We start from the raw sequence: 26,748 nt of genomic DNA, 5'->3' as shown, positions 1-26,748 counted from the left end.
CTTTGAGAAGAGATCGGGTTGTCCTGACCTGAAGAGGTCAGTCGCTTTGTCTGTAGAACATCCCGGGTCGGACAACTCAACCCAGGGTATGAACAGTAACGGTTATGGAGCCTTGTTCAATATTCGAAACTGGTGTTGTCGGTGCTAAATGCCAGCCTCGGCGATTAGCGCCAGAGTTGGCACCCTTTTTTTTGGGACGAGTCAACGCCCAATAAGGCATAGGTTGGCTTTGGAAATTGAGCCTCTTGTGGGCGTTAAACACTCACCTAGTGTTTAACGCCAGCTTCTCCTACCCACCCATGGCATTAAACACCCTCCCTAACGTTTAAGCCCAGCTTTTGTTGCCAATTTCAGCGGTAAACACCCAGCTGGCATTTAGCGCCAATGCATTTGAGTTCAATGTTCCCTAGGGTGTTCTGTTTCTCTTCCTGAGCTCTCTGTTCCTATTCTAAACAATTTTCATGACCACAAACAAAATTAAACCAAAGAAAACTATAAATTAAAATGAAAAAGGATAAATGAGAATCAAACTGAAAGAAAAACTAAAGGATACTCCTGGTTGGGCTGCCTCCTAACAAGCGCTTCTTTACCATCACTAGCTTGATGGTCAGCTCCACTAGGGTGGGGGTGATCATAGGGGCTCAGCTCTTCACCTCTCACCGTGAATTTTTTCCTGTGCTCTCATGGATTAACTCAATATGCTCAAGAGACAACATCCTGTTCACTGTATGAGGCAAGATTGGGCTTGCAGTGAATACCACAATCATTGTTGGAGAGAAGTCTTCAGTAGGGATCTTCTTGTTCCTCCATCCCCTTGGTACCTTCTTCTTGGTACATGCCTCTTTGGTGCATGACGAACACCCAATACCAAACTTAGGTTTGATGTTAGTAGAAATTTTATTGATTCCCACCAAAGGAGGTTTGAGCAGTGAACTCTGCCTTGCATCAGTCAGGGTCCTTGAGGAGTTGGGTTAGTGAGTTCACCCTTCATGCAAGTGCCTCCTTCACCAGAGTGATGTAAAGGTTTAAAGACCTTGAATACCAAGTAATCCTCACACATCCTTAAAACTAATTCCCTTTTTCCACATCAATTATAGCTCTCCTACTGGCTAGAAATGGTCTTCCTAGTATTATAGAATCATTTTCATCCTCTCCCATGTCTAGAATCACAAAATCTACAGGGAGAAAAAGTTCTCCAACCTTAACCAAGACATTCTCTACTATTCCATGTTCCTGTTTCAAAGACTTGTCTGGCATTTGTAGTTCTATCCTTGTTGGTTGTGCCTCTTGAATTTGGAGTTTTTTCATTACAAATAGGGGCATAATATCGATGCCTGCACCAAGATCACACAGGACTTTGTCAAAATTGATGTTCCCAATAGTGCATGGAATATGAAAGATCCCTGGGTCTGGCATCTTCCTTAGCAACTTGCTCTGAATTAATGCACTACATTTCTCAGTCAGGATCACTGTTTCATCTCGCTTTAGGGTCTTCTTTTCAGAGAGTAAACCCTTTTATGAACTCAATATATTGAGACATATGATCCAACACCTCAGTAAAAGAATATTGATCATCAACTTTATGAAAACTTCCAAGAACTGCGAGAATTGCTCGTCCTTGGTCTCCTTTTGGAGCTTCTAAGGGCATGACGACTTCGGCTTATGCTCGGATGCCTTGGATAGGGCATGTGCTATGGCACCTTCAGCTTTTTCTAGAGCTTCTATTTCTTCTGATCCCTCAGTGATTTGCACCTCTTCTAGCACAGATTCACCAGCCACTGTGATGGCCTTGCATTCTTCTTTTGAATTTACTAATGTGTCATCAAAAAGAGTGTTGGGAGATCTCTTAGGTATTTGCTTGCTCAACTGACCCACTTGTACTTTTTCAAGTTCTGAATTGAAGCTCTGGTCTCCTACATGAAACTCTGAGTGTTCTTGGAAAGTTCTGCAACTATAGAAGTTAAGTCAGGAGTGTTCTGAGGCTAGAAAGCCACTTGTTGCTACTGAGAGGGTTAGAACTGACGGTTGTTGAACTTATTCTGATTAAAACCGCCTTGAGAGTTGCTGTTGAAATTTGGCTGAAACTTTTGGGGTTGCTTCTTCCACCCTAAATTTGGGTGATTCCTCCATCCCTGATTAAATGTGTTAGAATAAAGATCATTATTTGAATTTCTAGAGGAATTTCCCACATAGTTAACCTGTTCAGGAGAGGATTGAGCATAACCATAAGTCTTCCTTTAGTTCAGGCCACTACTCATGTCATAAAATGCATCTTGAGTATTAACAGCTGAGACTTGCATCCTACTCAAGTGCCGAGTAATCATGCTAATCTGTTGATACATGGCCTTGTTCTGAGCAAGAATAGCATCCAAGGTATCCATCTCCATGACTCCTTTCTTCACAAGATTCCTCTCATAAGTGTATTGGTATTGGTTGTTGACAACCATCTCAATCAACTTATTAGCCTCTTCAGGGATCTTCTTCATATGCAGAGAGTAACCTACAGAATTATCCAGAGACATTCTAGCCATCTCTAAGAGTCCATCATAGAAGATCTGCAGCCTAATCCAGTCTGAGAACATGTCAGGAGGGCACCTCTTGATCATTGGCTTGTATCTCTCCCAGGCTTCATAGAGGGACTCACCATCTTTCTGCTTGAAAGTCTGAACATCTGTCCTCAGTGTAGTCAGCTTTTGAGGAAGGAAGAACTTATTCAGGAACTTGTTGACCACCTTGTCCTAGGTGTCCAAGCTCTCCTTGGGCTAAGTATCAAGTCACTACTTTGCTCTATCCCTTACAAAAAATGGAAAGAGCATCAGTTTATAGACATCTGGATTCACTCCATTAGTCTTTATAGTATCACAGATCTGCAAGAAATTAGAGATGAACAAATTTGGGTCTTCCTGTGGAAGTCCACAAAACTGACAGTTTTGTTACACCAGAGTGATCAACTGTGTCTTTAGCTCAAAGTTGTTTGCACCTACATGGGTTGCCACAATACTATTCCCATAGAAATCAGGGGTGGGAGCAGTGTATGAGCCAAGCATCTTTTTAGGCTGCTCATTACCATACGGATTCTCAACATTAGCATTGGGATCCATGGTGAGATCTTCAGCTTCCTTCTCAAAAGTGTCCCTGAGATTCTCACTGGCTTTGTAAGCTTTATGTTATTCATAGATGACATTTTGGTTTACTCAAAGACGGTGGAAGAGCATGAAGAGCACATGTGGATTGTGTTGCAAATCCTGAAAGAGCAAAAATTGTATGTGAAATTGTCCAAGTGTGAGTTGTGAAAGGAGGAGGTGAAATTCTTAGGTCACGTTGTAAGTAAAGGAGGGATAGGGGTGGATCCTTCAAAGGTTAAGGTGGTAATGGAATGGGAGAGACTGATGTTAGTGACTGAGGTTAGGAGTTTCTTGGGGTGAGCCAGATATTACAGAAGATTCATTCACGGATTTTCACAAATCGCGTTACCGATGGCTAAGTTAACAAGGAAAGAGACACCGTTTGTGTGGACGTCTAAATGTGAGAAAAGTTTCCAGAATTTAAAAGAAAAGTTGACTTCAGCACCAGTCTTAATTCTACCTGAACCACACGAACTGTTTGAGGTTTACTGTGACACATCGTTAAAGGGTTTGGGTTGTGTGTTAATGCAACACCGGAATGTAATAGCTTATGCTTCACGTCAGTTAAGACCACATGAGGTGAATTACCCAACTCATGACTTGGAATTGATGGCAGTCATGTTCGCAGTAAAAATTTGGAGGCACTACTTGTACGGAGTGAGGTTTAGTGTTTTTTCTGATCACAAGAGTCTCAATTACATCTTTGATTTGAAAGAGCTCAATATGCGTCAAAAAAGGTGGATGGAGCTACTAAAGGATTATGATTATGAACTGAGTTATCACCTCGGGAAGGCTAACATTGTAGCAGATGCCTTGAGCAGGAAGTCATTGACTATCGCTTGGATAATGATTAAGGAAGAAGAGTTGGTGAGCAAGTTTGAGGATTTGAGACCGAGTGTCGAAGAATTTGATGGAAGTGTATGCTTGAACCAACTACAGATCTCTAGTGACTTCAAGGCCTCAACAAGACGATCAAGAATTACAGAAGGTGTTGCCGACAATTGAGATGGGAAGTTTTGTGGGACAGAGATGAAATATAGAGGTACAAGGGGTGGATTTGCATGCCAAATGTTGGAAATTTGTGGCAAGATATCTTGAAGGAGACGTATAACAGTGGATTCTCTATTCATCTAGAAAGTACAGAGATGTATTATGATTTGAAGAAGATGTTTTGGTGGCCTGGGATGAAGGATGATGTAGCTACACTTGTGTCTAAGTGTCTGACGTGTCAGAAGGTGAGGATAGAGCACCAGAGACCATTAAAAATGCTTCAGCCACTTGAGATTCCTCAGTAGAAGTGGAAAGGAATTGCGATGAACTTCACGTCAGGATTACCAAGGACAAGAGCAGTTTTGATGCGGTTTGGGTGATCGTGGATTGATTGACCAAGTCCGCTCACTTTTTGCCAATACGGATGAACTACTCATTAGAGGAGTTAGCGAGGTTGTATATTAAAGAGGTGGTGAGATTGGATGCGGTTTTATTAAGCACAGTGTTGGACCGTGATCCCTGATTCAATTCAAGGTTTTGGGGAGCTTTCCAAAGAGCTTTCGGTATGAAACTATGTCTCAGCACAATGTATCATTTGCAAATGGATGAATAGTTAGAAAGGACTATTCAGACGTTGGAAGATATGCTAAGGGCGTGTGTGTTAGATCAACTGGGAAGTTGGGATCGTTACATACCATTGGTGGAGTTTGCGTACAACAATAATTTTTATGCGAGCATTGGAATGGCTCCGTATAAGGCTTTGTATGGACGGAAGTGTCAGTCTCCACTGTGTTGGTATGAAGCCGGTGAAGCAAGTATGTTAGGGCTGGATTTGGTAGCAAAGACCACTAAGAAGATCAAACAGATTATGGCCAGAATCTTAACTGCACAGAGCCGACAGAAGAGGTATGCAGATTAGAGAAGGAAATTGTTAAAATTTGAAGTGGGTGAGCACGTATTTCTAAAGGTTACTCCAACAACCAGGATTGGAAGAGCAATTAGAACTAAGAAGTTGAATTCGAGGTTCATTGGACCTTTTGAGGTCTTAAGACGAGTTGAGTCGTAGTATATCAAGTTTTTTTGCTGCCGCGTTTGTCTAACCTGCATGATGTATTCCATGTCTCACAACTCCATAAGTACACATCAGATACGGCTCATGTGTTAGAGCCCGAGTCGGTTGAGTTGAAGGAAAACTTGACGTTTCAAGTTACACAAGTGAGAATTGATGACACTAGTATGAAGAAGCTGCATAGAAAAGAAGTTCTGTTGGTCAAGGTGGCTTGGAAGAGAGCTGGAGTGGAAGAGCACACTAGGGAGTTAGATTTAGAAATGCGAAAGGATTATCTGGAGTTATTCTCAGGTAATCACTAAATTTTGGGGACAAAATTTCTAATTTGGTGGGGAGAATGTAAGTACCAGAAATAAATAACGCAAAATAATAATAAATGAATTGCCAAAAAATGGGTCAAAAATTTAGAAGTCTTAATTTTAAAATTTAGAGGCGAGATTTGAATTCAGTAGAATTTTTCGAGTTGGAAAATGAAATTTTCTACAAAAAATTGTGTAAAAATGCGTACCAGTAAATTAGCCGGCTGTACCGGCTTAAATCTGTCCGGTACTGCATGAGAGTAATAAAAATTGTACAAAAACTTAGGAAAATAATTAAAGTTGAAAATCGGGCGCTAATTCTAAAAGTTTGGCCCAAAGTTGGGCCAAACCGATCAAAACGCTAACGGGTTGGACCAGGCCAAAGTTTGCCCCAAGCCCAACATATATATATATATATATATATATATATATATATATATATATATATATATATATATATATATATATATATATATATATATATATATCCTTAAGTGAGGCCATTTCAGCGTCATAACTTCATAAACACACACATTTACTGCATGAGTTGAGGGAAGAGGGAAGAAGAATACTAGTCATCTTCAACTTCTTTCTCTTATAACTTGAGCTACGGTACTTCGATTCGCGTCCCGTTTGTGGCTACGCGAAGCGCTTGCCGAACCCGTCAGTTATAACTAACTTTTGCTAGTAAGTTTTTGAGTTTTATACTACTTTTTTCTGCCCTAGGTGAATTTTGAATTTGAGATTTGGTTTTTGAGTGAATTTTTGGGATTTGGTTGTTTAGGTGCCAACCAATAGTGAGGCATCATTGTGTTTCATTCCCAATTTCTATGATTAAGGTAAAATTTTTCAAAAACCCTTGTGGTTTGTTATATGGTAAATTCTAGGTATTGATGTTAGTGATATTGGTGTGTATAGCTTGATATTTGGTGACTTGGAAAGTGGTGTTGGTGATTTGAAGCTTGTTGAAATCAAATTTGGTAAAAGTGTACATATTGGGAATCAGTCAAAGTATAGTTTCAGTTCCCTCTATGTAAGATATAATGTTTCGTGACAGTTATTCTAGTTGACCTTAAGATAGGATTGAATTGAATAACTAGTTGATTGGCTTATGTACGTAATATGTAAATTATGATGAGGTTGTATGAGTTGCATGTGGTTGGATGTGATGATGATAATTGTGATATAATGATTGTGATATTATGGTAGTGATGTGATGATATTGTATATTGATGAAGGATGTATATGAGGGATTGAATTGTGCAAATTGTTGATATTGAAATATTGATTTGAAATTACTGATGTTGTTGGATTATGGTGGGAAAATTGAGTGACATAGGATCGAAGTGATTGAGGTATAATGGAATGGTAAAGTATAGTGTCTGGTAGTATTTTGTGATGAAATTGTGTAGGTTTTGATTTGGTTTGGCTTTGAAATTTGGAAACTAGAGAATTTTGATGATTAAAACCTTGTTTTTAACGAACTTTGGTGAGGTATAACTTGGTCTTCGGACCCCCATTTTTTATGAAACTAATTTTTTGTGAAAGTTGGGTCTGAGAGCTTTAAGATGTTTGAAGAACGGACGGAAAATGTTTTAAAACAAGAAAGTTATATGTGTTTGAAGTTTGGTACAAAAATCTGAAATTCTGCTGCTTTAAAAATTTTCCAAGTCTTATACAGCATGCGTACACGAACCTGTGCACGCGTGATGAGAGAACTTTTGCGTGGTCTAGAAAATTGCGGATAAATCCTCGTTGCAAGTATAGTTTCTAAACCTTCAAAAGTCCTTTCATACAAACGTTTTGGTTGTCACAAGTAACAAACCCCTTAAAATTGATAACCGAGTATTTAAACCTCGGGTCGTCTTCTCAAGGAATTGCAGGGAGGTATGTTCTTATTATTGGTTATGGAGATTGTAAATTTGGGGGTTTGAGAAAGTAGTGGTAGGGTTTTTAGAAATTAAGGGAGCAGTATGTTGAATGGCAAGTAACATAAAATAATAATAATAAAATCTTTTGGCAAGGTATGGAGAACTGGAGGTCCTATCCTAGTTATCCTTATCAATTGTGATGAGAATTGGATTCTTCCCCCACCTTATTAACCTCTAACTATGAAGGTAAGTTAAGTGGACAAATTAATTCCAATTTTTCAATCAACAATGAGTTTGATAACTCAAGAGTTACCAAGGTCTCAACCAAAGCCAAAAGAAAAGAGTAAATTTACTGAATAAAAAAAATGTCTTCAGATGGGAAGCAGTAATCATGTAAATAAAAGAAAGCAATCATGAATGGAAATACCTCAAATAACATTAATTAAGAAAATTATATGTAACATGAAAGAGTTCATAAATTAAATAAAAATAAAGAACCTGGGATTGAGAGTCACTCCTAAAACTAAGAAAAGTCCTAATCCTAATCCTAAGAGAGAGAGGAGAGAACCTCTCTCAAAACTAAATCTAAATCATGGAAAAGTAAATTATGAAAAGCCTCTCTATGAATGGATGCATTCCCCCACTTTATAACCTCTGGTCTATGCTTTCTGGACTTGGATTTGGGCCAAAAAGGGGTTTAGAACTCGCTGGGGCGTGTTCTGTAATTTTCTGGTGCGTGGCCTCTGTCACGCGGTCGCGTCATTCGGAGCTTTTCCTTGCCACGCGGTCGCGTCAGTCATGTGACCGCGTCATGTGCGTTCTGCTTAAGGCGCGCGGTCGCGTCAGTCATGCGACCGCGTCACTGAATCTTCGCTTCTGGCACGCGATCGCGTCGTCCATGCGTTCGCGTGAACACCAGTTTCCTTAAAGCTCCGTTTTGCTTTCTCCTTCCATTTTTGTATGTTTCCTTTTCCATCCTCTAAGTCATTCCGCCTTAGAAAATCTGAAACTACTCAACATACTAATCACGGCATCGAATGGAAATAAAGGTAATTAAAATAATTAATTTTTAAAGCTTAGGAAACAAGTTTTTCACAATACGACATAATAAGGAAGGGAAAGTAAAACCATGCAATTAATGTGAATAAGTAGGTGAAGGATTATATAAATCACTCAAATTAAGCACAAAAGAACTCACAAAATATGGGTTTATCAACCTCCCCACACTTAAACACTAGCATGTCCTCATGCTAAATCCAAGGTAAATAATTAAGGTTAAAGTGATGGAATGCAATGCAACCTAAATTAAATGCAACTAAATGCAAATTGTTTTTACCTACTTGGTTAAAAATAAATAAGTTCTTCAAGACAAATATGAACTGGATTTCACTAATTCAAATCACAAAATACAATACAAATAACTTGCAAGAAGAATATAGCTCATGAAAGCAGGGAACATAGAATTGAGCACTAAACCCTTGGTAGTGTATATCATTCTAACTTTCAAGTGTCTAGGGTCAATTCTCTCAATTCTCTACTAATCTTGCTTTCTATAGCTTGCTCTTCATCTAACAATCAACAAAAATTTAATGCACCAATACACAAATCAAGAGGTCTTTTAAGGGTTGTAATGGGGCTAGGGTCAAGGTAGGATTGTATTTGGCTAAGTGGACTAAAATTTGAATCCTTAATTAACTGAAACTTTCCCACCTAACTAAAACAATCTATGTAATCATAATACAACATCTAGCCATCCATTAACCATGTTTTCCACATATTCATGCATTCTAATTTTAAGTACAGTACATATGCATTGCCTTCACTACTTACTTTGGGGCATTTTGTCCCCTTTTTCTTATTTGCTTTTTTTTTTTATGCATATGATTAATTTATTGAATGCATGAACATGTCCTAAACATTTTTTTCACATTTTCAGAAAATTCTAACATACTCAATTCTCAAACCAGATGTTTCCAAACCCACTCTTCCCCACACTTAATTCATAAGCATTCTCACTAGTCTAAGCTAACCAAGGATTCAAATTAAGGACATTATTGTTTTTCGCTTAGAGTTAATGATGTGCTAAAATAAAGAACAAAGGGGTAAAATAGGCTCAAAATTGGTTTGCAATAGATAATGAAAAGGTTAAGGCCATATGGGTATGTAAGCTCAGTGAAACAAAGCCTCAATCATATAAGTGTATGCATACATTAAACAATGGAAATATAGAATCAAGCAAGACAAAGATCACAATTTTAGAAAGAAAAACACACACCAAAAATAAAATATTGGTTGATAAAATGCAACCAATCAAATAGGCTCAAAATCTCACTGGTTTTGTGTGTTCAAGCTTCAAACTATGTTCCAAAATAATATTTCTTCAAACAAGTGTAACAAAAAAAATTTTATTCAAATTAGTGAAATTCTCTAAAAATTTTCTTGAAAAAGAAAATATTACTTCAACCAAGTGGTAAAATATGCCAAAAAAATCAAACAAATATGCAATCAATCATGCAAATGCAATAATGAACTACAAAGAAAATTTAAACATTGGTGCTAAAATATGAAGTGACTAATCCATGGAAGTCGGTATCGACCTCCCCACACTTAAAGATTGCACCGTCCTCAGTGCATGCTGAGATGTGCAGGTGGACGGGCTGTTCCAACTGATGCTTTTCTTCAAGGATTGTGCTGATGGACTTGTTTGTCTCTCCCATGTGATCGTCTTCCGGTTCTCTTCCTGGTGGCCATTCTGAAAGAAAAAAGGGAATAAAAGTAACCCAAAAATAAAGATAGAAATTAAAAGATGGAGTATGGTTGGGTTAATGCCAGGTGAAAAGGGTCTCATTCACATGGTAGCTACAACATGTAAGAAAACAATAGAAGCCATGGCATACCAGTGGTGCAGAATATGCAACAATGGGGGAGAGAGTGGGGAAGGAAAGATAATATAAATTAAAAATCAATACAAAAGTAATACAGGTATAAAAGATTGGCATTGATTTAAATAATATTACCTAACCAGAATAAAACAAGTCATAAGCACCAAGATAATACCAGAGAAGAAATAACAGTTGGATAAAAACATTTGAACACTAATGGTAAAAGAATAAATTTAGAAAAATAAAAATATGCAATGAATGAAAGTATGCAAATAAAATAAAATAAAATGAGAGGGAAAAAGGAGGAAAAGAAGAAAAAGAAAGTGAGAAAGGAGAGAGAAGGAAGAAATTAGGATTAGAAAAGAGAGGATAAGAAAATTGGCACTAATCTGGATAGGTTGTGCGACGCTGGCGACGCGGTCGCGTGGGTGACGCGGTTGCGTGGTGCGCGATAAGGTTGGGCGACGCGGACGCGTGGGGCACGCGATCGCGTGACTCGATTTGTGCTAGTGGCGCGAGTGCAGCCTCACGGTCGCACAACTCTCTATTTGAAACTTGGTATTGCCAAAATCCAAGGTGACGCGGTCGCGTGGTCGACGCGATCGCGCGGGTGGCCTTATTTCCAATATGATGCGAACGCGTGGATGACGCGTTCGCGTGGCAGGGCTTGTGCTGCTAGCACGGGTCCAGCCCAATTCCAGCTCAACTTTCGGCCATACACCCTTTTTACGCTGATTTCAGGTCACGCGGCCGCGTGGGAGGCTATTTTTCCAAATGACGCGGACGCGTGGGTAACGCGTTCGCATGGAGTCAATTTGTGCTAATAGCGTGCCTCCAGCCCTGCTCCTGCGAAACTCTATGTTCATATTAATATTGTCTCCCATCTCCTTGCGACGCGGACGCGTCGCTGATGCGGTCGCGTCGCGTGCTTCTTTTTTTTTTATAATCTGAAAAATACAGAATGCAGTGTTAATATGAATGTGATGCAAAACTCCAGGTTCAATATAACAAAATAAAATAAAATTCAAAAACAAATAAAACTAAATAAAAATGAAAAAGGACGATCATACCATGGTGGGTTGTCTCCCAGCTAGCACTTTTAGTTAAAGTCCTTAAGTTGGACATTTGATGAGCTTCCTGTTATGGTGGCTTATGCTTGAACTCATCCAGGAATCTCCACCAGTGTTTGTGATTCCAGTAACCTCCGGGGTCCCAAACTAAGCATGTAAAACCCTTGAGCAGCTTTAAAAAGATTCTTTGGCTCCCGGGGTGTTGGATGTCAGAACAGATTCCAGGATCCTAAATCTTGCTTTTACACCCGTCTTCGTGTTGATTATCATGATTCCATCCGGGTAGCAAGCAATCTGAATTCTCACTAAAGCGGCCAAACAACTTCCTAGACCCATTTAGTTGAGCTCTATACCAACCTTTACGTTTAAGCTTAAAGCTTCCAACCATGATGAACCTTGCAGGACAATTCTTACCACTGACCATCTTCCTTTTACTCTTAATGCCACAAAGAGCTCTAAGTTGACCATCCGTCTCCAGTAGCCCATATTCAAGTGGGATTAGAAAGCTATGAGATATGAATTTTACCCACTTGAATGTTGTGAAGGATGATGGCAACTTAGGGGGAGGCGTTTTTAATGAAATTGCAAACTCCACTCCCTTGTGCTCTTCTCTGATAATTACCACCTCTTTGCAAGCTTCTTCAATTTCAACCTCTTCCTCTTGGTAGCTCTCTTTCAATTCAATCTCCTCTTCATTGCTTTCCAAGGGCATGGGAGGTTGTGCTTCTTCTTCTTGAATCTCCATCTCTTGATCAACTTCTTCCAAGTCTTCAACCGTGATATGTATTGGAAGTTGTACACCCTCCTCAGCATCAATTTCAACCGTCTTGGAAGGAGGCTCGATGTCTTGACTTTCCCATGGAGGTTCTGCATCTCCTAAGTCTTCAACCACTTCTTCTTCTTCTTGAAAAATGACAGCTTCTTCTACTTGTTCTAGTACGAATTCATTCTCTGTCTTGTTCATTGGGGTTTCTGGTATCTCCTTCATGCTACGCTCTTCACTAGACTGTCCACATGGGGCTGTGGCTGATCCTTGTGTATTTAAGCGTCTAGAAGCCCATTGAATTAATACTTGCCCCATTTGTTGAGTGGTTGCCTGAAATCGATCCATTGTTTCCTTGAGACGATCCTTTGCCTCTTGATGCACTCGGTTTTCATAAATAGGATCATAATGCTCTTGGATTGATGGATATGGAGATGGTGAATATTGAAGTGGTGGTTCTTGTGAGTAATTAGGTTGGAATTATGGTGGTTCTATATATGGTTCATATGGCTCATAAGGTGGTTGGTATGGTGGTTGAGGGTTAGGGTCATATGGAGGTGAATGGCGGAAAGGGGCTTGTGAGTGTGGTGAGTTGAGGTTGTGTTGAAAGGATGATCTCTGAGCATAGGGTGGGGCTTGTTGGTAGCTACAAGATGGTCCACCATATCTATCAGCTTGGGATGCATTGTAGCCTGGTCTTTGTCCATGATATCCAGGATGGTGTTGTTGCCTAAAGGGTTGATTAGATCCCCTTGGCTCCATCCATCCTTGATTGGTCTGAACTTGATGCATATTCCTGCTGTGGTTTCTATTTCCTTCAACAAAGTTAGAACCAAACTCAAAGCGAGAGGGGTGAGAATTCATAGTAGTTAGAGAAATAAAGGGAAAAAAGAGAAAACAAATAAACAAGTAAAAGAAAAATATTTTTTTAAATATTTACAATAACCAATAATAAGGCACACGTTTGCAATTTCCCGGCAACGACGCCATTTTGATGAGAGAACTTTTGCGTGGTCTAGAAAATTACGGATAAATCCTCGTTGCAAGTATAGTTTCTAAACCTTCAAAAGTCCTTTCATACAAACGTTTTGGTTGTCACAAGTAACAAACCCCTTAAAATTGATAACCGAGTATTTAAACCTCGGGTCGTCTTCTCAAGGAATTGCAGGGAGGTATGTTCTTATTATTGGTTATGGAGATTGTAAATTTGGGGGTTTGAGAAAGTAGTGGTAGGGTTTTTAGAAATTAAGGGAGCAGTATGTTGAATGGCAAGTAACATAAAATAATAATAATAAAATCTCTTGGCAAGGTATGGAGAACTGGAGGTCCTATCCTAGTTATCCTTATCAATTGTGATGAGAATTGGATTCTTCCCCACCTTATTAACCTCTAACTATGAAGGTAAGTTAAGTGGACAAATTAATTCCAATTTTTCAATTAACAATGAGTTTGATAACTCAAGAGTTACCAAGGTCTCAACCAAAGCCAAAAGAAAAGAGTAAATTTACTGAATAAAAAAAAGTCTTTAGATGGGAAGTAGTAATCATGTAAATAAAAGAAAGCAATCATGAATGGAAATACCTCAAATAACATTAATTAAGAAAATTATATGTAACATGAAAGAGTTCATAAATTAAATAAAAATAAAGAACCTGGGATTGAGAGTCACTCCTAAAACTAAGAGAGGTCGTAATCCTAATCCTAAGAGAGAGAGGAGAGAACCTCTCTCAAAACTAAATCTAAATCATGGAAAAGTAAATTATGAAAGGCCTCTCTATGAATGGATGCATTCCCCACTTTATAACCTCTGGTCTATGCTTTCTGGACTTGGATTTGGGCCAAAAAGGGGTTTAGAACTCGCTGGGGCGTGTTTTGTAATTTTCTGGTGCGTGGCCTCTGTCACGCGTCTGCGTGGGTCACGCGGCGCGTCATTCGGAGCTTTTCCTTGCCACGCGGTCGCGTCAGTCATGCGACCGCATCATGTGCGTTCTGCTTAAGGTGCGCGGTCGCGTCAGTCATGTGACCGCGTCGCTGAATCTTCGCTTCTGGCACGCGATCGCGTCGTCCATGCGTTCGCGTGAACATCAGTTTCCTTAAAGCTCCGTTTTGCTTTCTCCTTCCATTTTTGTATGTTTTCTTTTTCATCCTCTAAGTCATTCCGCCTTAGAAAATTTGAAACTACTCAACATACTAATCACGGCATCGAATGGAAATAAAGGTAATTAAAATAATTAATTTTTAAAGCTTAGGAAACAAGTTTTTCACAATACGACATAATAAGGAAGGGAAAGTAAAACCATGAAATTAATTTGAATAAGTAGGTGAAGGATTATATAAATCACTCAAATTAAGCACAAAAGAACTCACGAAATATGGGTTTATCAACGCGACACGAGCATTCTTCTCTGTCTGGGGTATCTCAAATACGTGAGCACTACCATACGTACGCAAGAATGTATTTTCAAGGCATGCGTACGTGAGTTTTTAACATGCGACGTAAGCATTCCATTCTGTTTTGGATACTCGCGTACGTGAGCAGAGTGTCGTGTACGCGACCACCCTTTTTCAACTATTTGCATACATGAGACAAGGTTTCACATACATAGGACTGAGCTCTCTAGCTTTCTAAACTTCTTTAATTACCATTTAAGATTTCTAACTAGTAATTAGGCGCTAAGACTAAGAGAGATGAGTTAGTGAATTAAATTGGTAAATTTCTATATGAGTTTAGAAGACAAAGACTTAGGTTTCTGCAGTTGTGGGTAAACGGGTGAAATGCTATGTTGGTGATGACTTTGAGAACTTGAAAGTTGATGATAACTTGTGAAATTAAAGACTAATGATGGTTACGACGAGTTTGGGACTCGGAGATGAATGGTGAACTTATTGAATCTTGTTTTATGTTGATATTGATGAGTTGCTGTGCGGTAGGTGTAAGGGCTGGGTTAGTCCTGCTTATGCTGAGATGTAGGAATAAAGGCAGGGGTTAGTCCCGCATACGCTGAGATGTGAAGTCTGTAGTAGAGAATCCCGCTCACATCCTTTCAAGTCATAAGAGTGAGTCGAGCACTATATCCCTGGAAAAGTGAGTCAGGCACTATATCCCTGGGGGAGGGTACCCATTTATATTCGTGACCGAAAGGCAACATTCTCATGGGAATGTGTCGGGATGGCAGTTGAAACGACAATATGATATCACAGCTAATAGGACATGCATTAATCATATGTATTTTCTATGTGTATAACATGTTTACCTGCTTCCTGATTTACTTGCTATATATGAACATTAATTGTGTATTACTTATGTTTTCTACTGGGATTGAGGAAGCTCGGTAGGCGGTGGCGATGGAATCGCAGGGAGGTTAGTGACGATAGCCCAAAGCGGGTTAGGAATTTTTATCAAAATTAGAATTGGCGCAGTAAGTATAGTTTCCAACCCAACAATTGGTCACCGGTAAAATTGAAAATTCACAAGATGTGTCACAAATCAAAACCAATTTAAAACCGAGAGTATTTGACTTCTGGGTCGTCTCCCAAGGAATCACTTGAGAGCAACGAGTGTGCAAATTCCGGTTGTAGGGATCAAGGGGTTGTTGACAGTGACCAATTGCATGGGTTTGGATTTTCACACTAAAAATAGGATTGACGTTGCAAGTATAGTCCAAACCCAACAATTGATCATTAATCAAATAATAATCGGGAGTATTTAGTTCCCGGGTCGTTTTTCCTAGGAGTTGCAATGAAATGTACATTTATTGGCTATGAGAGAGAGCATGGGAAAATTAGGAATGCAAGCAAAAGAGCAAGGAAATGTAAATAGCAAGAAATTAAATGATCATGCAAGAAATTAAAAGAAAGCAAATAAACATGCGAGGAATTTAAATTGCAACTCTTGGTGAGAATTGGGGAGTTTAGGTTTCCTATCCTAGTTATGGACCACAAACATGGTGATTGTGTGGAATCAATCCAAACTAGTCAATCCTCCTTGAGAATTAGTCAAAAGAGTGTAATTAATCTCAATCCATAAGTCCTAGTCAACTCACTAATTGACTTATTGAAAGACTAGCATCAATGAAAACCAAAACCAATTAACTATTCTCACACAATGTGAAATTGTCATCCACAACTCAATTCCACTCAAACATCCAATTTCTCAACCAAGAGTGTGAAAACTTAACATGCAAGAAATTAAAAGTCAAAAGCAATAAAAGTCAAAGCAATTAAATGCAAGGAAAGAAAACTTCAAATACAAGAAAACATCTTGGCATGTAATTGAGAGCTAATGTCACCTATCCTAGTCATTGACCACAAACACATGATGATTATGAAGAGTTAATCCTACTTAGTCAACCTTACATCTAAGATAAGTCAAATAGGCATAGTTAATTTCAATCTCTAAGTCCTATGTCAACACTAAGGGGTCACATAGAGTCAAGGGAGACCAAATTAACTAACTACTCTAATGTATCAAACAAGAATGGACATCAATGACTCAAGGATCAACAAAGTCATCAATTTCAAGCCAAGAGTGTAGAAAAACTAAGTGAAAACTAAACCAAGCATTTTATCAAACACTTGGTGTGCATGAGAATAAAATAATATTAAAGTGCAATAAAATAAATTCTAAAACTACCAAAGCAAGAAAATAACAATAACAACTAGAGAAAGCAATAAATGACATGGAAACATAAATTTGCATTAAATGAAAGTAAAATTAACAAATAGTGTTCATAACATGAAAATGGCAAGATAAAGAAAATAACAAAAGAAATGAAAAAGAATAAAGATGAAATAACAATAAATGACAAGGAAAAGTAAAGGAAAGCAAGAATTAAAAGTAGAAATTACAAGAAATTAAACTAAAGAACCCTAATTCTAGAGAGACGGGGGAGCTTCTCTCTCTAGAAACTAAGAGAAAAACATCATAAAAGTTAAATCTAATTGCCCCCTTCATCCATCTTCTATTTGGCCTTAAATAGCTTCAGAAATGAGTTGGATAGGGTTTTGGGGCCCAGAAATGGCCTCCAGTGGTTTCCTATTAATGAGCTCACGTGCAGGGACCTGTGCGGACGCACAGATGTGTGCGTCCGCACACTTGCTAAATCCTGACCTGTGCATGCGTACAAATTGTGTCCGTACACACACTTTAACTTAGTCCACTATAGCAAATTATATATCATTTCGAAGCCCAGACGTTAGCTTTCCAATGCCACTGGAATCGTCTCATTTGGACCTCTGTAGCTCAAGTTATGATCAATTTAGTATCGAGAGGTCAGGATTGGTAGCATTCCAAATCACATTTCTTCATGGTTTCTTCCCTTTTGTATGCTCTTCTCCTCACTTATCCAACCCATGCTTGCCTTAGAAGCCTGAAATCACTTAACAAATACATCAAGGCACCAAGTGGAATTAAAATGAATAAAATTGACTAAATTAAGCACAAAAGAGCATGTTTTCACTTTCAAGCACAATTTAAGAACAAATCTCAAAAACATGCTATTTAGGTGAATAAATGTGGGTTTATGTGATAGAATCCACTCAAATCAAACCAAAATATATCATAAAATATGGATTCATCAATTTCCCCACACTTAAACAATAGCATGTTCTCATGCTAAACCATCTAAAGAATGAATGAAGGGATAAATGATTTATTAAATGCAACTAACTACATGCAAGAAACTATTCTAAATACTATCTATCTATATATATACTATGATTCTTATGGAGTTTGGCAAAAATAAACAAAAGAATCTCAATCATCCAAAGCAAACCTTAGGGCCAAGACAAAGCAAATATAGCAATATGATCAATGTCCAAAGAATTGATTTGAGGTTTCCAAAATTAAGTTCAACAACTTGCAAGAAGATACAAGATAAGCAATGAAATCATAAAATTGAGCGATTAAACCCCTCACCGGATGTGTTTACACTCTAGTCGCTCAGTGTTTAGGGCTTAATCACTCAATCCTCCCTTAATCATGTTTCTCAAAGATTTGCAAGTCGTCTAACAATCAACTAACATTTGATGAATTAATGCAAATATCATGAGAACTTTTGTGGGTTGTAATGGGGCTTAGGTAAAGGTAGGATTAATATGGTTAAGTGGGCTAATAGATTGGATCTTTGATTAGCTCAAGTATCCCACCTAATCCTATATCATCCTATATACATAACAAAGCAACCTAACTACCCATTTATCCCTTTCTCACATTCACTCATGCATGCTTCTTTTCAATTCAACCACATGTGCATCTCTGATTTGAATTTCTTATTATTTCTTTTCTTTTTCTTTTTCTTTTTCTTTTTTTTGTATGTACACCAAAATTTTTCTTTTATCATATAAGAGAGATGCATATGTTCCAAGTAATGAATGCATGAGTGTTTACCCATTTTTCCAAATATTCTCAATGAACACCTAAAGCACTAACTACCCATGTTTTTCACAAATTCTCCCCACACTTAATTAACACACACACTCTCAAACCCAAGCTAATCAAAGATACAATCAATGGACATAATGGTCTTTCACTTAGGGCAATTGATGTGCTTATAATGAGAACAAAAAGGGAATTAAAAGGCTCAAAAGTGGTTTGCAAAGGTAGATGTAAGGGTTGGCCATATAGGTTAGTGAGTTTAAATTCAAAGATGGCCTCAATCATACTAAATACATTTCAAAACATCAAATATAGGACATATAGACTAAAGCAAATCTAGGATCACAATCATAAAAGGAGTATAACACACAAGAACAAAAATTGTGATTGAAAATATGCAACCAAACAATCAAAGCTCAAATCTCACTTGGTATTTGTTCAAGCTCTTTTCTATGTTCCACAAAAAGATACTTCAAGCAAGTTCAAAAATAAGTTTTCAAATCCAATCAATAGAATGCCCAAAAAGAGATTTTTTTGAAAATTCTTTATTGTTTTACCAAACTTATTTACTCTACCATGCAACATGCAAAAATTTACCAAAAATAAACTATAACCAAGCTAAGATATATACAAGCAAACTAAACAAAGTGTAATGTAATGAAATGATAAACAAATATTCACAAAACACAACTATTAAAACAAGAAAATAATGCAAGTGTTGAGAAAGAGAATTTTACGCCCCAAAATTGCGGATCCTCCCCCACGCCTAAACGTTGCACGGTCTTCCGTACATGCACTCAATCCAGGGGTGAAGAGATGCTCTAAGAGTCTCCACCTTCAATTGGTGGGCACCGGGGCTCCGGGTTGCTGTAGAGAACAAGAATTGAGGAAAAGTAAGTTGTTGTGGTATAATGAAGATAATGTGTGTATCCTAAGTGAGCACGGTTTGGAATACACACATTGGTTGGTGAAAACAACATCCATACAATCAAAAGAAATAGCATGTTCCTCAATCAAGTGGTTTAGGTTGCAAGTAGAGTATAAACAAGATATAAGGCACAAAAATACCTAGGTGGCCACAACTAAGGTGAATTGAGTATAAGATATTGGATATTGAAGTTGTGCAAGTGGAAGCGTAAGATTAATAAAATATAGCACAATTAACAATAACCAATTCAATGATGAAAAGAGACTACTTATTCATCCTTAGGAAAAAAATGAAATAATCACATATATAAGGTGCTTGTTAGAAAAAGTGACAAGTCTTGACAAGAACCAAGTCAAGTCAACTAAAAAAAAGTGCAAAGCATTAATAAGGAACAAATACCTTGTGATGTGACTATATTCACTTAAAGACCATGATGAATAAGTAGTTCAACTCAAATCACTAAATTAAAAGTGCACAATTCATAATCAAGTTGCCAAATAAGGATATAGTTTAACACATATGGTCGCGACAACACATGCATCAAACTCACAATTCAATTAGGCAATCTAACAAAGACTCAATGTTCAGTGCACATATTCATTAAATCAAAATTCAATCAAGAAGAAATCCAAGAATCATCAAGTAAATACTTGCAATTTATTTAATTAACAAACAACTAAACAAAAACTAACATAATTACTAAAATAAAAATGAAATGCAAAGAAAACAAAGTAAAGCAAGTAGAAAAAAAGGAAAAAGCAAGAGAAGAGAGGGTGGAAGAGAGAAGAAGAGAAGAAGTAGAGAGAAGAGGAGAAAAGAAGTGTAATGGTGGAGAAACAGGGGCGTGCGTATGCACAGGTACGAGTGCGTACACACACTAGGTGGAAAATGCGCTTGTGCAGGTGCACAACATCGTATGGGGACTGCGAACAGAAAGAGCATCGCGTCTTATGCGGGCGCACAAGGTCTTGTGCGCGTGCATAGAAGGGAGACGGGGGGGTGTTACCACGCACAAGGGGTGCATGTGCTACGAGCAGGGGGTTCCAAAGGTTGTGCGTGTGCACAGAGCTATGCGCACACACAGCTATGTGTTTTTTTTCACATAGAATGAAGCGTCAACATTGCCAGCTATCACGCCTTCTGTGCGTACGCACAAAGGTTCGTGCACACGCACAGAGGCAAAAAGAGAGGGGTTCGGGTGCATAAGGAGTGCGAACGCTCTCAACAGAGGAGCCACAAGCTGGTGTGTGCGCGCACAGATGGGTGCGTGCGCACAGAACGCGAAAATTAGGGTTGTGTGCGTACGCACAGGTGTGTGCGCACGCACACGCTCTGTTTTTCTCAAAAAATTTTAGTGCTCTAAGGCACCAAACTTGATGTCCAAAATAGTTTTCTCAGCCCCAAAACATGTTATTCATTAAATTCTCCCCGGCAACGGCGCCAAATTTGACAATGACTAATTGCACGGGTTTAGATTTTCACACTAAAAATAGGATTGACGTTGCAAGTATAGTCCAAACCCAACAATTTATCATCAATCAAATAATAATGTCACAATACAAAATAACCGGGAGTATTTAGTTCCCGAGTCATTCTCCCTAGGAGTTGCAATGAAATGTACATTTATTGGCTATGAGAGAAAGCATGGGGAAATTGGTAATGCAAGCAAGAGAGCAAGGGAATGTAAATAGCAAGAAATTAAATGATCATACAAGAAATTAAAAGAAAGCAAATAAACATGCGAGGAATGTAAATGGCAACTCTTGGTGAGAATTGGGGAGTATAGGTTTCCTATCCTAGTTGTGAACCACAAACATGGCGATTGTGTGGAATCAAACCAAACTAGTCAATTCTCCTTGAGAATTAGTCAAAAGAGTGTAATTGATCTCAATCCATAAGTCCTAATCAACTCACTAATTGACTTAGTGAAGGACTAGCGTCAATGGAAACCAAACCAATTAACTATTCTTACACAAGGCAGAATGGACATCCACAACTCAATTCCACCTAAACATCCAATTTCTCAACCAAGAGTGTGAAAACTTAACATGCAAGAAATTAAGAGTCAAAAGCAATAAAAGTCAAAGCAATTAAATGCAAGAAAAGAAAACTTCAAATGCGAGAAAACATCTTGGCATGTAATTGAGAGCTAAGGTCACCTATCCTAGTCATTGACCACAAACACATGATGATTATGAAGAGTTAATCCTACTTAGTCAATCTTACATCGAAGATAAGTCAAATAGGCATAATTAATTTCAATCTCTAAGTCCTATGTCAACACTAAGGGGTCACATAGAGTCAAGGGAGACCAAATTAACTAACTACTCTAATGTATCAAACAAGAATGGACATCAATGACTTAAGGATCACCAAAGTAATCAATTTCAAGCCAAGAGTGTAGAAAAACTAAGTGAAAACTAAGCCAAGCATTTTATCAAACACTTGGTGTGCATGAGAATAAAATAATATTAAAGTGTAATAAAATACATTCTAAAACTATCAAAGCAAGAAAATAGCAATAACAACTAGAGAAAGTAATAAATGACATGGAAACATAAATTTGCATTAAATAAAAGTAAAATTAAGAAACAATGTTCATAACATGAAAATGGCAAGATAAAGAAAATAACAAAAGAAATGAAAAATAATAAGGATGCAATAACAATAAATGACAAGGAAAAGTAAAGGAAAGCAAGAATTAAAAGTAAATATTACAAGAAATTAAACTAAAGAACCCTAATTCTAGAGAGACGAGAGAGCTTCTCTCTCTAGAAACTAAGAGAAAAAAATCATAAAAGGTAACCCTAATTGCCCCCTTCATCCATCTTCAATTTGGCCTTAAATAGCTTTAGAAATGAGTTGGATTGGATTTTTGGGGCCCAAAAATCGCCCCCAATGGTTTCCAATTAATGAGCTCACGTGCAGGGACCTGTGTAGACGCACAGATGTGTGCGTCCGCACACTTGCTGAATCCTGACCTGTGCGTGCGCACAAATTGTGTGAGTACGCACACTTCAACTTAGTCCACTATAGTAAATTATATATCATTTCGAATCCCCAGACGTTAGCTTTCTAATGCCAATGGAACCGCCTCATTTGGACCTCTGTAGCTCAAGTTATGATCAATTTAGTACTGAGAGGTCAGGATTGGCAGCTTTCCAAATCCCATTTCTTCATTATTTCTTCCCTTTTGCATGCTCTTCTCCTCACTTATCGAACCCATGCTTACCTTAGAAGCCTGAAATCACTTAATAAATACATCATGGCATCAAATGGAATTAAAGTGAATAAATGTGACTAAATTAAGCACAAAAGAGCATGTTTTCACTTTTAAGCACAATTTAGGAACAAATCTCAAAAGCATGCTATTTAGGTGAATAAATGTGGGTTTATGTGATGGAATCCACTCAAATCAAACCAAAATATATCGTAAAATATGCATTCATCAATTTTTCCACACTTAAACAATAGCATGTCCTCATGCTAAACCAACCAAAGAATGAATGAAGGGGTAAATGATTTATTAAATGCAACTAACTACATGCAAGAAACTATTCTAAATACTATCTATCTATATATACTATGATTCCTATGGAGTTTGGCAAAAATAAACAAAAGAATCTCAATCAATCCAAAGCAAACCTTAGGGCCAAGACAAAGCAAATATAGCAATATGATCGATGTCCATAGAATTGATTTGAGGTTTCCAAAATTAAGTTCAACAACTTGCAACAAGATACAAGATAAGCAATGGAATCATAAAATTGAGCGATTGAACCCCTCACCGGGTGTGTTTACACTCTAGTCGCTCAGTGTTTAGGGCTTAATCACTCAATCCTCCCTTAATTATGTTTCTCAAAGATTTACAAGTCGTCTAACAATCAACTAACATTTGATGAATTAATGCAAATATGATGAGGACTTTTGTGGGTTGTAATGGGGCTTAGGTAAGGGTAGGATTAATATGGTTAAGTGGGCTAATAGATTGGATCTTTGATTAGCTCAAGTATCCCACCTAATCCTATATCATCCTATATACATAACAAAGCAACCTAACTACCCATTTATCCCTTTCTCACATTCACTCATGCATGCTTCTTTTCAATTCAACCACATGTGCATCTCTGATTTGCATTCTTATTATTATTATTTCTTTTCTTTTTCTTTTTCTTTTTCTTTTTTTTGTATGTACACCAAAATTTTTCTTTTATCATATAAGAGAGATGCATATGTTCCAAGTAATGAATACATGGGTGTTTACCCATTTTTTCAAATATTCTCAATGAACACCCAAAGTACTAACTACCCACGTTTTCCACAAATTCCTCCCACACTTAATTAACACACACTCTCAAACCCAAGCTAATTAAATATACAATCAGTGGGCATAATGGTCTTTTACTTAGGGCAAATGATGTGCTTATAATGAGAAAAGACACAATCAATGGACATAATGGTCTTTCACTTAGGGCAAATGATGTGTTTATAATGAGAACAAAGGGGAATTAAAAGGCTCAAAAGTGGTTTGCAAAGGTAGATGTAAGGGTTGGCCATATGGGTTAGTGAGTTTAAATTCAAAGATGGCCTCAATCATACTAAATGCATTTCAAAACATCAAATATAGAACATATAGACTAAAGCAAATCTAGGATCACAATCATAAAAAGAGTATAACACACAAGAAAAAAATTGTGATTGAAAATATGCAACTACACAATCAAAGCTCAAATCTCACTTGGTATTTGTTCAAGCTCTTTTCTATGTTCCACAAAAAGATACTTCAAGAAAATTCAAAAATAAGTTTTCAAATCCATTCAATGGAATGCCCAAAAAGAGATTTTTTTGAAAATTCTTTGTTGTTTTGCCAAACTTATTTACTCTACCATGCATCATGCAAAAATTTACCAAAAATAAACTATAACCAAGCTAAGATATATACAAGCAAACTAAACAAAGTGCAATGTAATGAAATGATAAACAAATATTCACAAAACACAACTATTAAAACAAGAAAATAATGCAAGTGTTGAGAAAGAGAATTTTACGCCCCAAAATTGCGGATCCTCCCCCACGCCTAAACGTTGCACGGTCTTCCGTGCATGCACTCAATCCAGGGGTGAAGAGATGCTCTAAGAGTCTCCACCTTCAATTGGTGGGCACCGGGGCTCCGGGTTGCTGTAGAGAACAAGAATTGAGGAAAAGTAAGTTGTTGTGGTATAATGAAGATAATGTGTGTATCCTAAGTGAGCACGGTTTAGAACACACACATTGGCCGGTGAAAACAACATCCACACAATCAAAAGAAATAGCATGTTCCTCAATCAAGTGCCTTAGGTTGCAATTAAAGCATAAACAAGATATAAGGCACAAACAAACCTAGGTGGCCATAACTAAGGTGAATTGAGTATAAGATATTGTATATTGAAGTTGTGCAAGTGGAAGCGTAAGATTAATAAAAAATAGCACAATTAATAATAACCAATTCAATGATTAAAAGAGACTACTTATTCATCCTTAGGAAAAAAAGAAATAATCACATGTATAAGGTGCTTGTTACAAAAAGTGACAAGTCTTGACAAGGATCAAGTCAAGTCAACTCAAAAAAAAATGCAAAGCATTAACAAGGAACAAATACCTTGTTATGTGATTATATTCACTTAAAGACCATGCTGAATAAGTAGTTCAACTCAAATCACTAAATTAAAAGTGCACAATTCATAATCAAGTTGCCAAATAAAGATATAGTTTAACACATATGGTCGCGGCAACACATGCATCAAACTCACAATTCAATTAGGCAATCTAACAAAGACTCAATGCTCATTGCACATATTCATTAAATCAAAATTCAAGCAAGAAGCAACCCAATAATTATCAAGCAAACACTTCCAATTTATTTAATTAACAAATAACTAAACAAAAACTAACATAATTACAAAAATAAAAATGAAATGCAAAGAAAACAAAGAAAAGCAAGTATAGAAAAAGGCAAAAGCAAGAGAAGAGAGGAGTGAAAGAGAGAAGAAGAGAAGAAGTAGAGAGAAGAGGAGAAAAGAAGTGTAATGGTGGGGAAACAGGGGTGTACCTGCACATTAGGTGAAAAATGCGCTTGTGCGCACGCGCAACATCTTGCGGGCGCTGCGAACAGAAAAAGCATCGCCACCTATGCGGGCGCACAAGGTCTTGTGCGCGTGCACAGAAGGGAGAAGGGGGGGTGTTCCCACGCACAAGGGGTGCGTGTGCTACGACTAGAGGGGGTTCCAAAGGTTGTGCGTGCGCACAGAGCTATGTGCATGCATAGGTATGTGTTTTTTTTCACATAGAATGAAGCGTCAACATTGCCAGCTATCATGCCTTATGTGTGGACGCATAAGGAGTGCGAACGCTCTCAACAGAGGAGGCACAAGCTGGTGTGCGCACGCACAGATGGGTGGATGCGCACAGAACGCGAAAATTGGGGTTGTGTGCGTACGCACAGGTGTGTGCGCACGCACATGCTCTGTTTTTCTCAAAAAAATTTAGTACTCTAAGGCACCAAACTTGATGTCCAAAATAGTTTTCTCAGCCCCAAAACATGTTATTCATCAAATTCTCCCTGGCAACGGCGCCTAATTTGACAATGACCAATTGCACGGGTTTGGATTTCCACACTAATAATAGGATTGACGTTGCAAGTATAGTCTAAACTCAACAATTGATCATGAATCAAATAATGTCACAATACAAAATAACCGGGAGTATTTAGTTCTCGGGTCGTTCTCCCTAGGAGTTGCAGTGAAATGTACATTTATTGGCTATGAGAGAGAGCATGGGAAAATTGGGAATGCAAGCAAGAGAGGAAGAAAATGTGAATAGCAAGAAATTAAATGATCATGCAAGAAATTAAAAGAAAGAAAATAAACATGTGAGGAATTTAAATGGCAACTCTTGGTGAGAATTGGGGAGTTTAGGTTTCCTATCCTAGTTATGGACCACAAACATGGCGATTGTGTGGAATCAATCCAAACTAGTCAATCCTCCTTGAGAATTAGTCAAAAGAGTGTAATTGATCTCAATCCATAAGTCCTAGTCAACTCACTAATTGACTTAGTGAAAGACTAGCGTCAATGGAAACCAAACCAATTAACTATTCTATACATAATGTGGAATAGTCATCCACAACTCAATTCCACTCAAACATCCAATTTCTCAATCAAGAGTGTGAAAACTTAACATGCAAGAAATTAAAAGTCAAAAGCAATAAAAGTCAAAGCAATTAAATGCAAGGAAAGAAAACTTCAAATACAAGAAAATATCTTGGCATGTAATTGAGAGCTAAGGTCACCTATCCTAGTCATTGACCACAAACACATGATGATTATGAAGAGTTAAT

The 26,748-nt window shown here is 37.8% G+C and overlaps 1 protein-coding gene across 1 annotated transcript; it reads left to right on the top strand.

Annotated features, from left to right (window-relative positions):
- The first annotated feature begins 4,857 nt into the window (after positions 1–4,857).
- LOC140183481 (uncharacterized) lies at positions 4,858–6,757 on the top strand. Its single transcript, XM_072231925.1, has 5 exons — positions 4,858–5,021; positions 5,100–5,157; positions 5,253–5,475; positions 6,371–6,516; positions 6,722–6,757. Exons 1-5 carry the CDS (start codon positions 4,858–4,860, stop codon positions 6,755–6,757), a joined length of 627 nt encoding a protein of 208 aa, XP_072088026.1.
- Positions 6,758–26,748: the final 19,991 nt, after the last annotated feature.

The sequence above is a fragment of the Arachis hypogaea genome, chromosome 3, assembly GCF_003086295.3.
Source record: "Arachis hypogaea cultivar Tifrunner chromosome 3, arahy.Tifrunner.gnm2.J5K5, whole genome shotgun sequence".
Classification (NCBI taxonomy): Eukaryota; Viridiplantae; Streptophyta; class Magnoliopsida; order Fabales; family Fabaceae; genus Arachis; species Arachis hypogaea.
The sequence above is the reverse complement of the archived record's forward strand: the minus strand, read 5'-3'. Positions and strand labels throughout refer to the sequence as shown.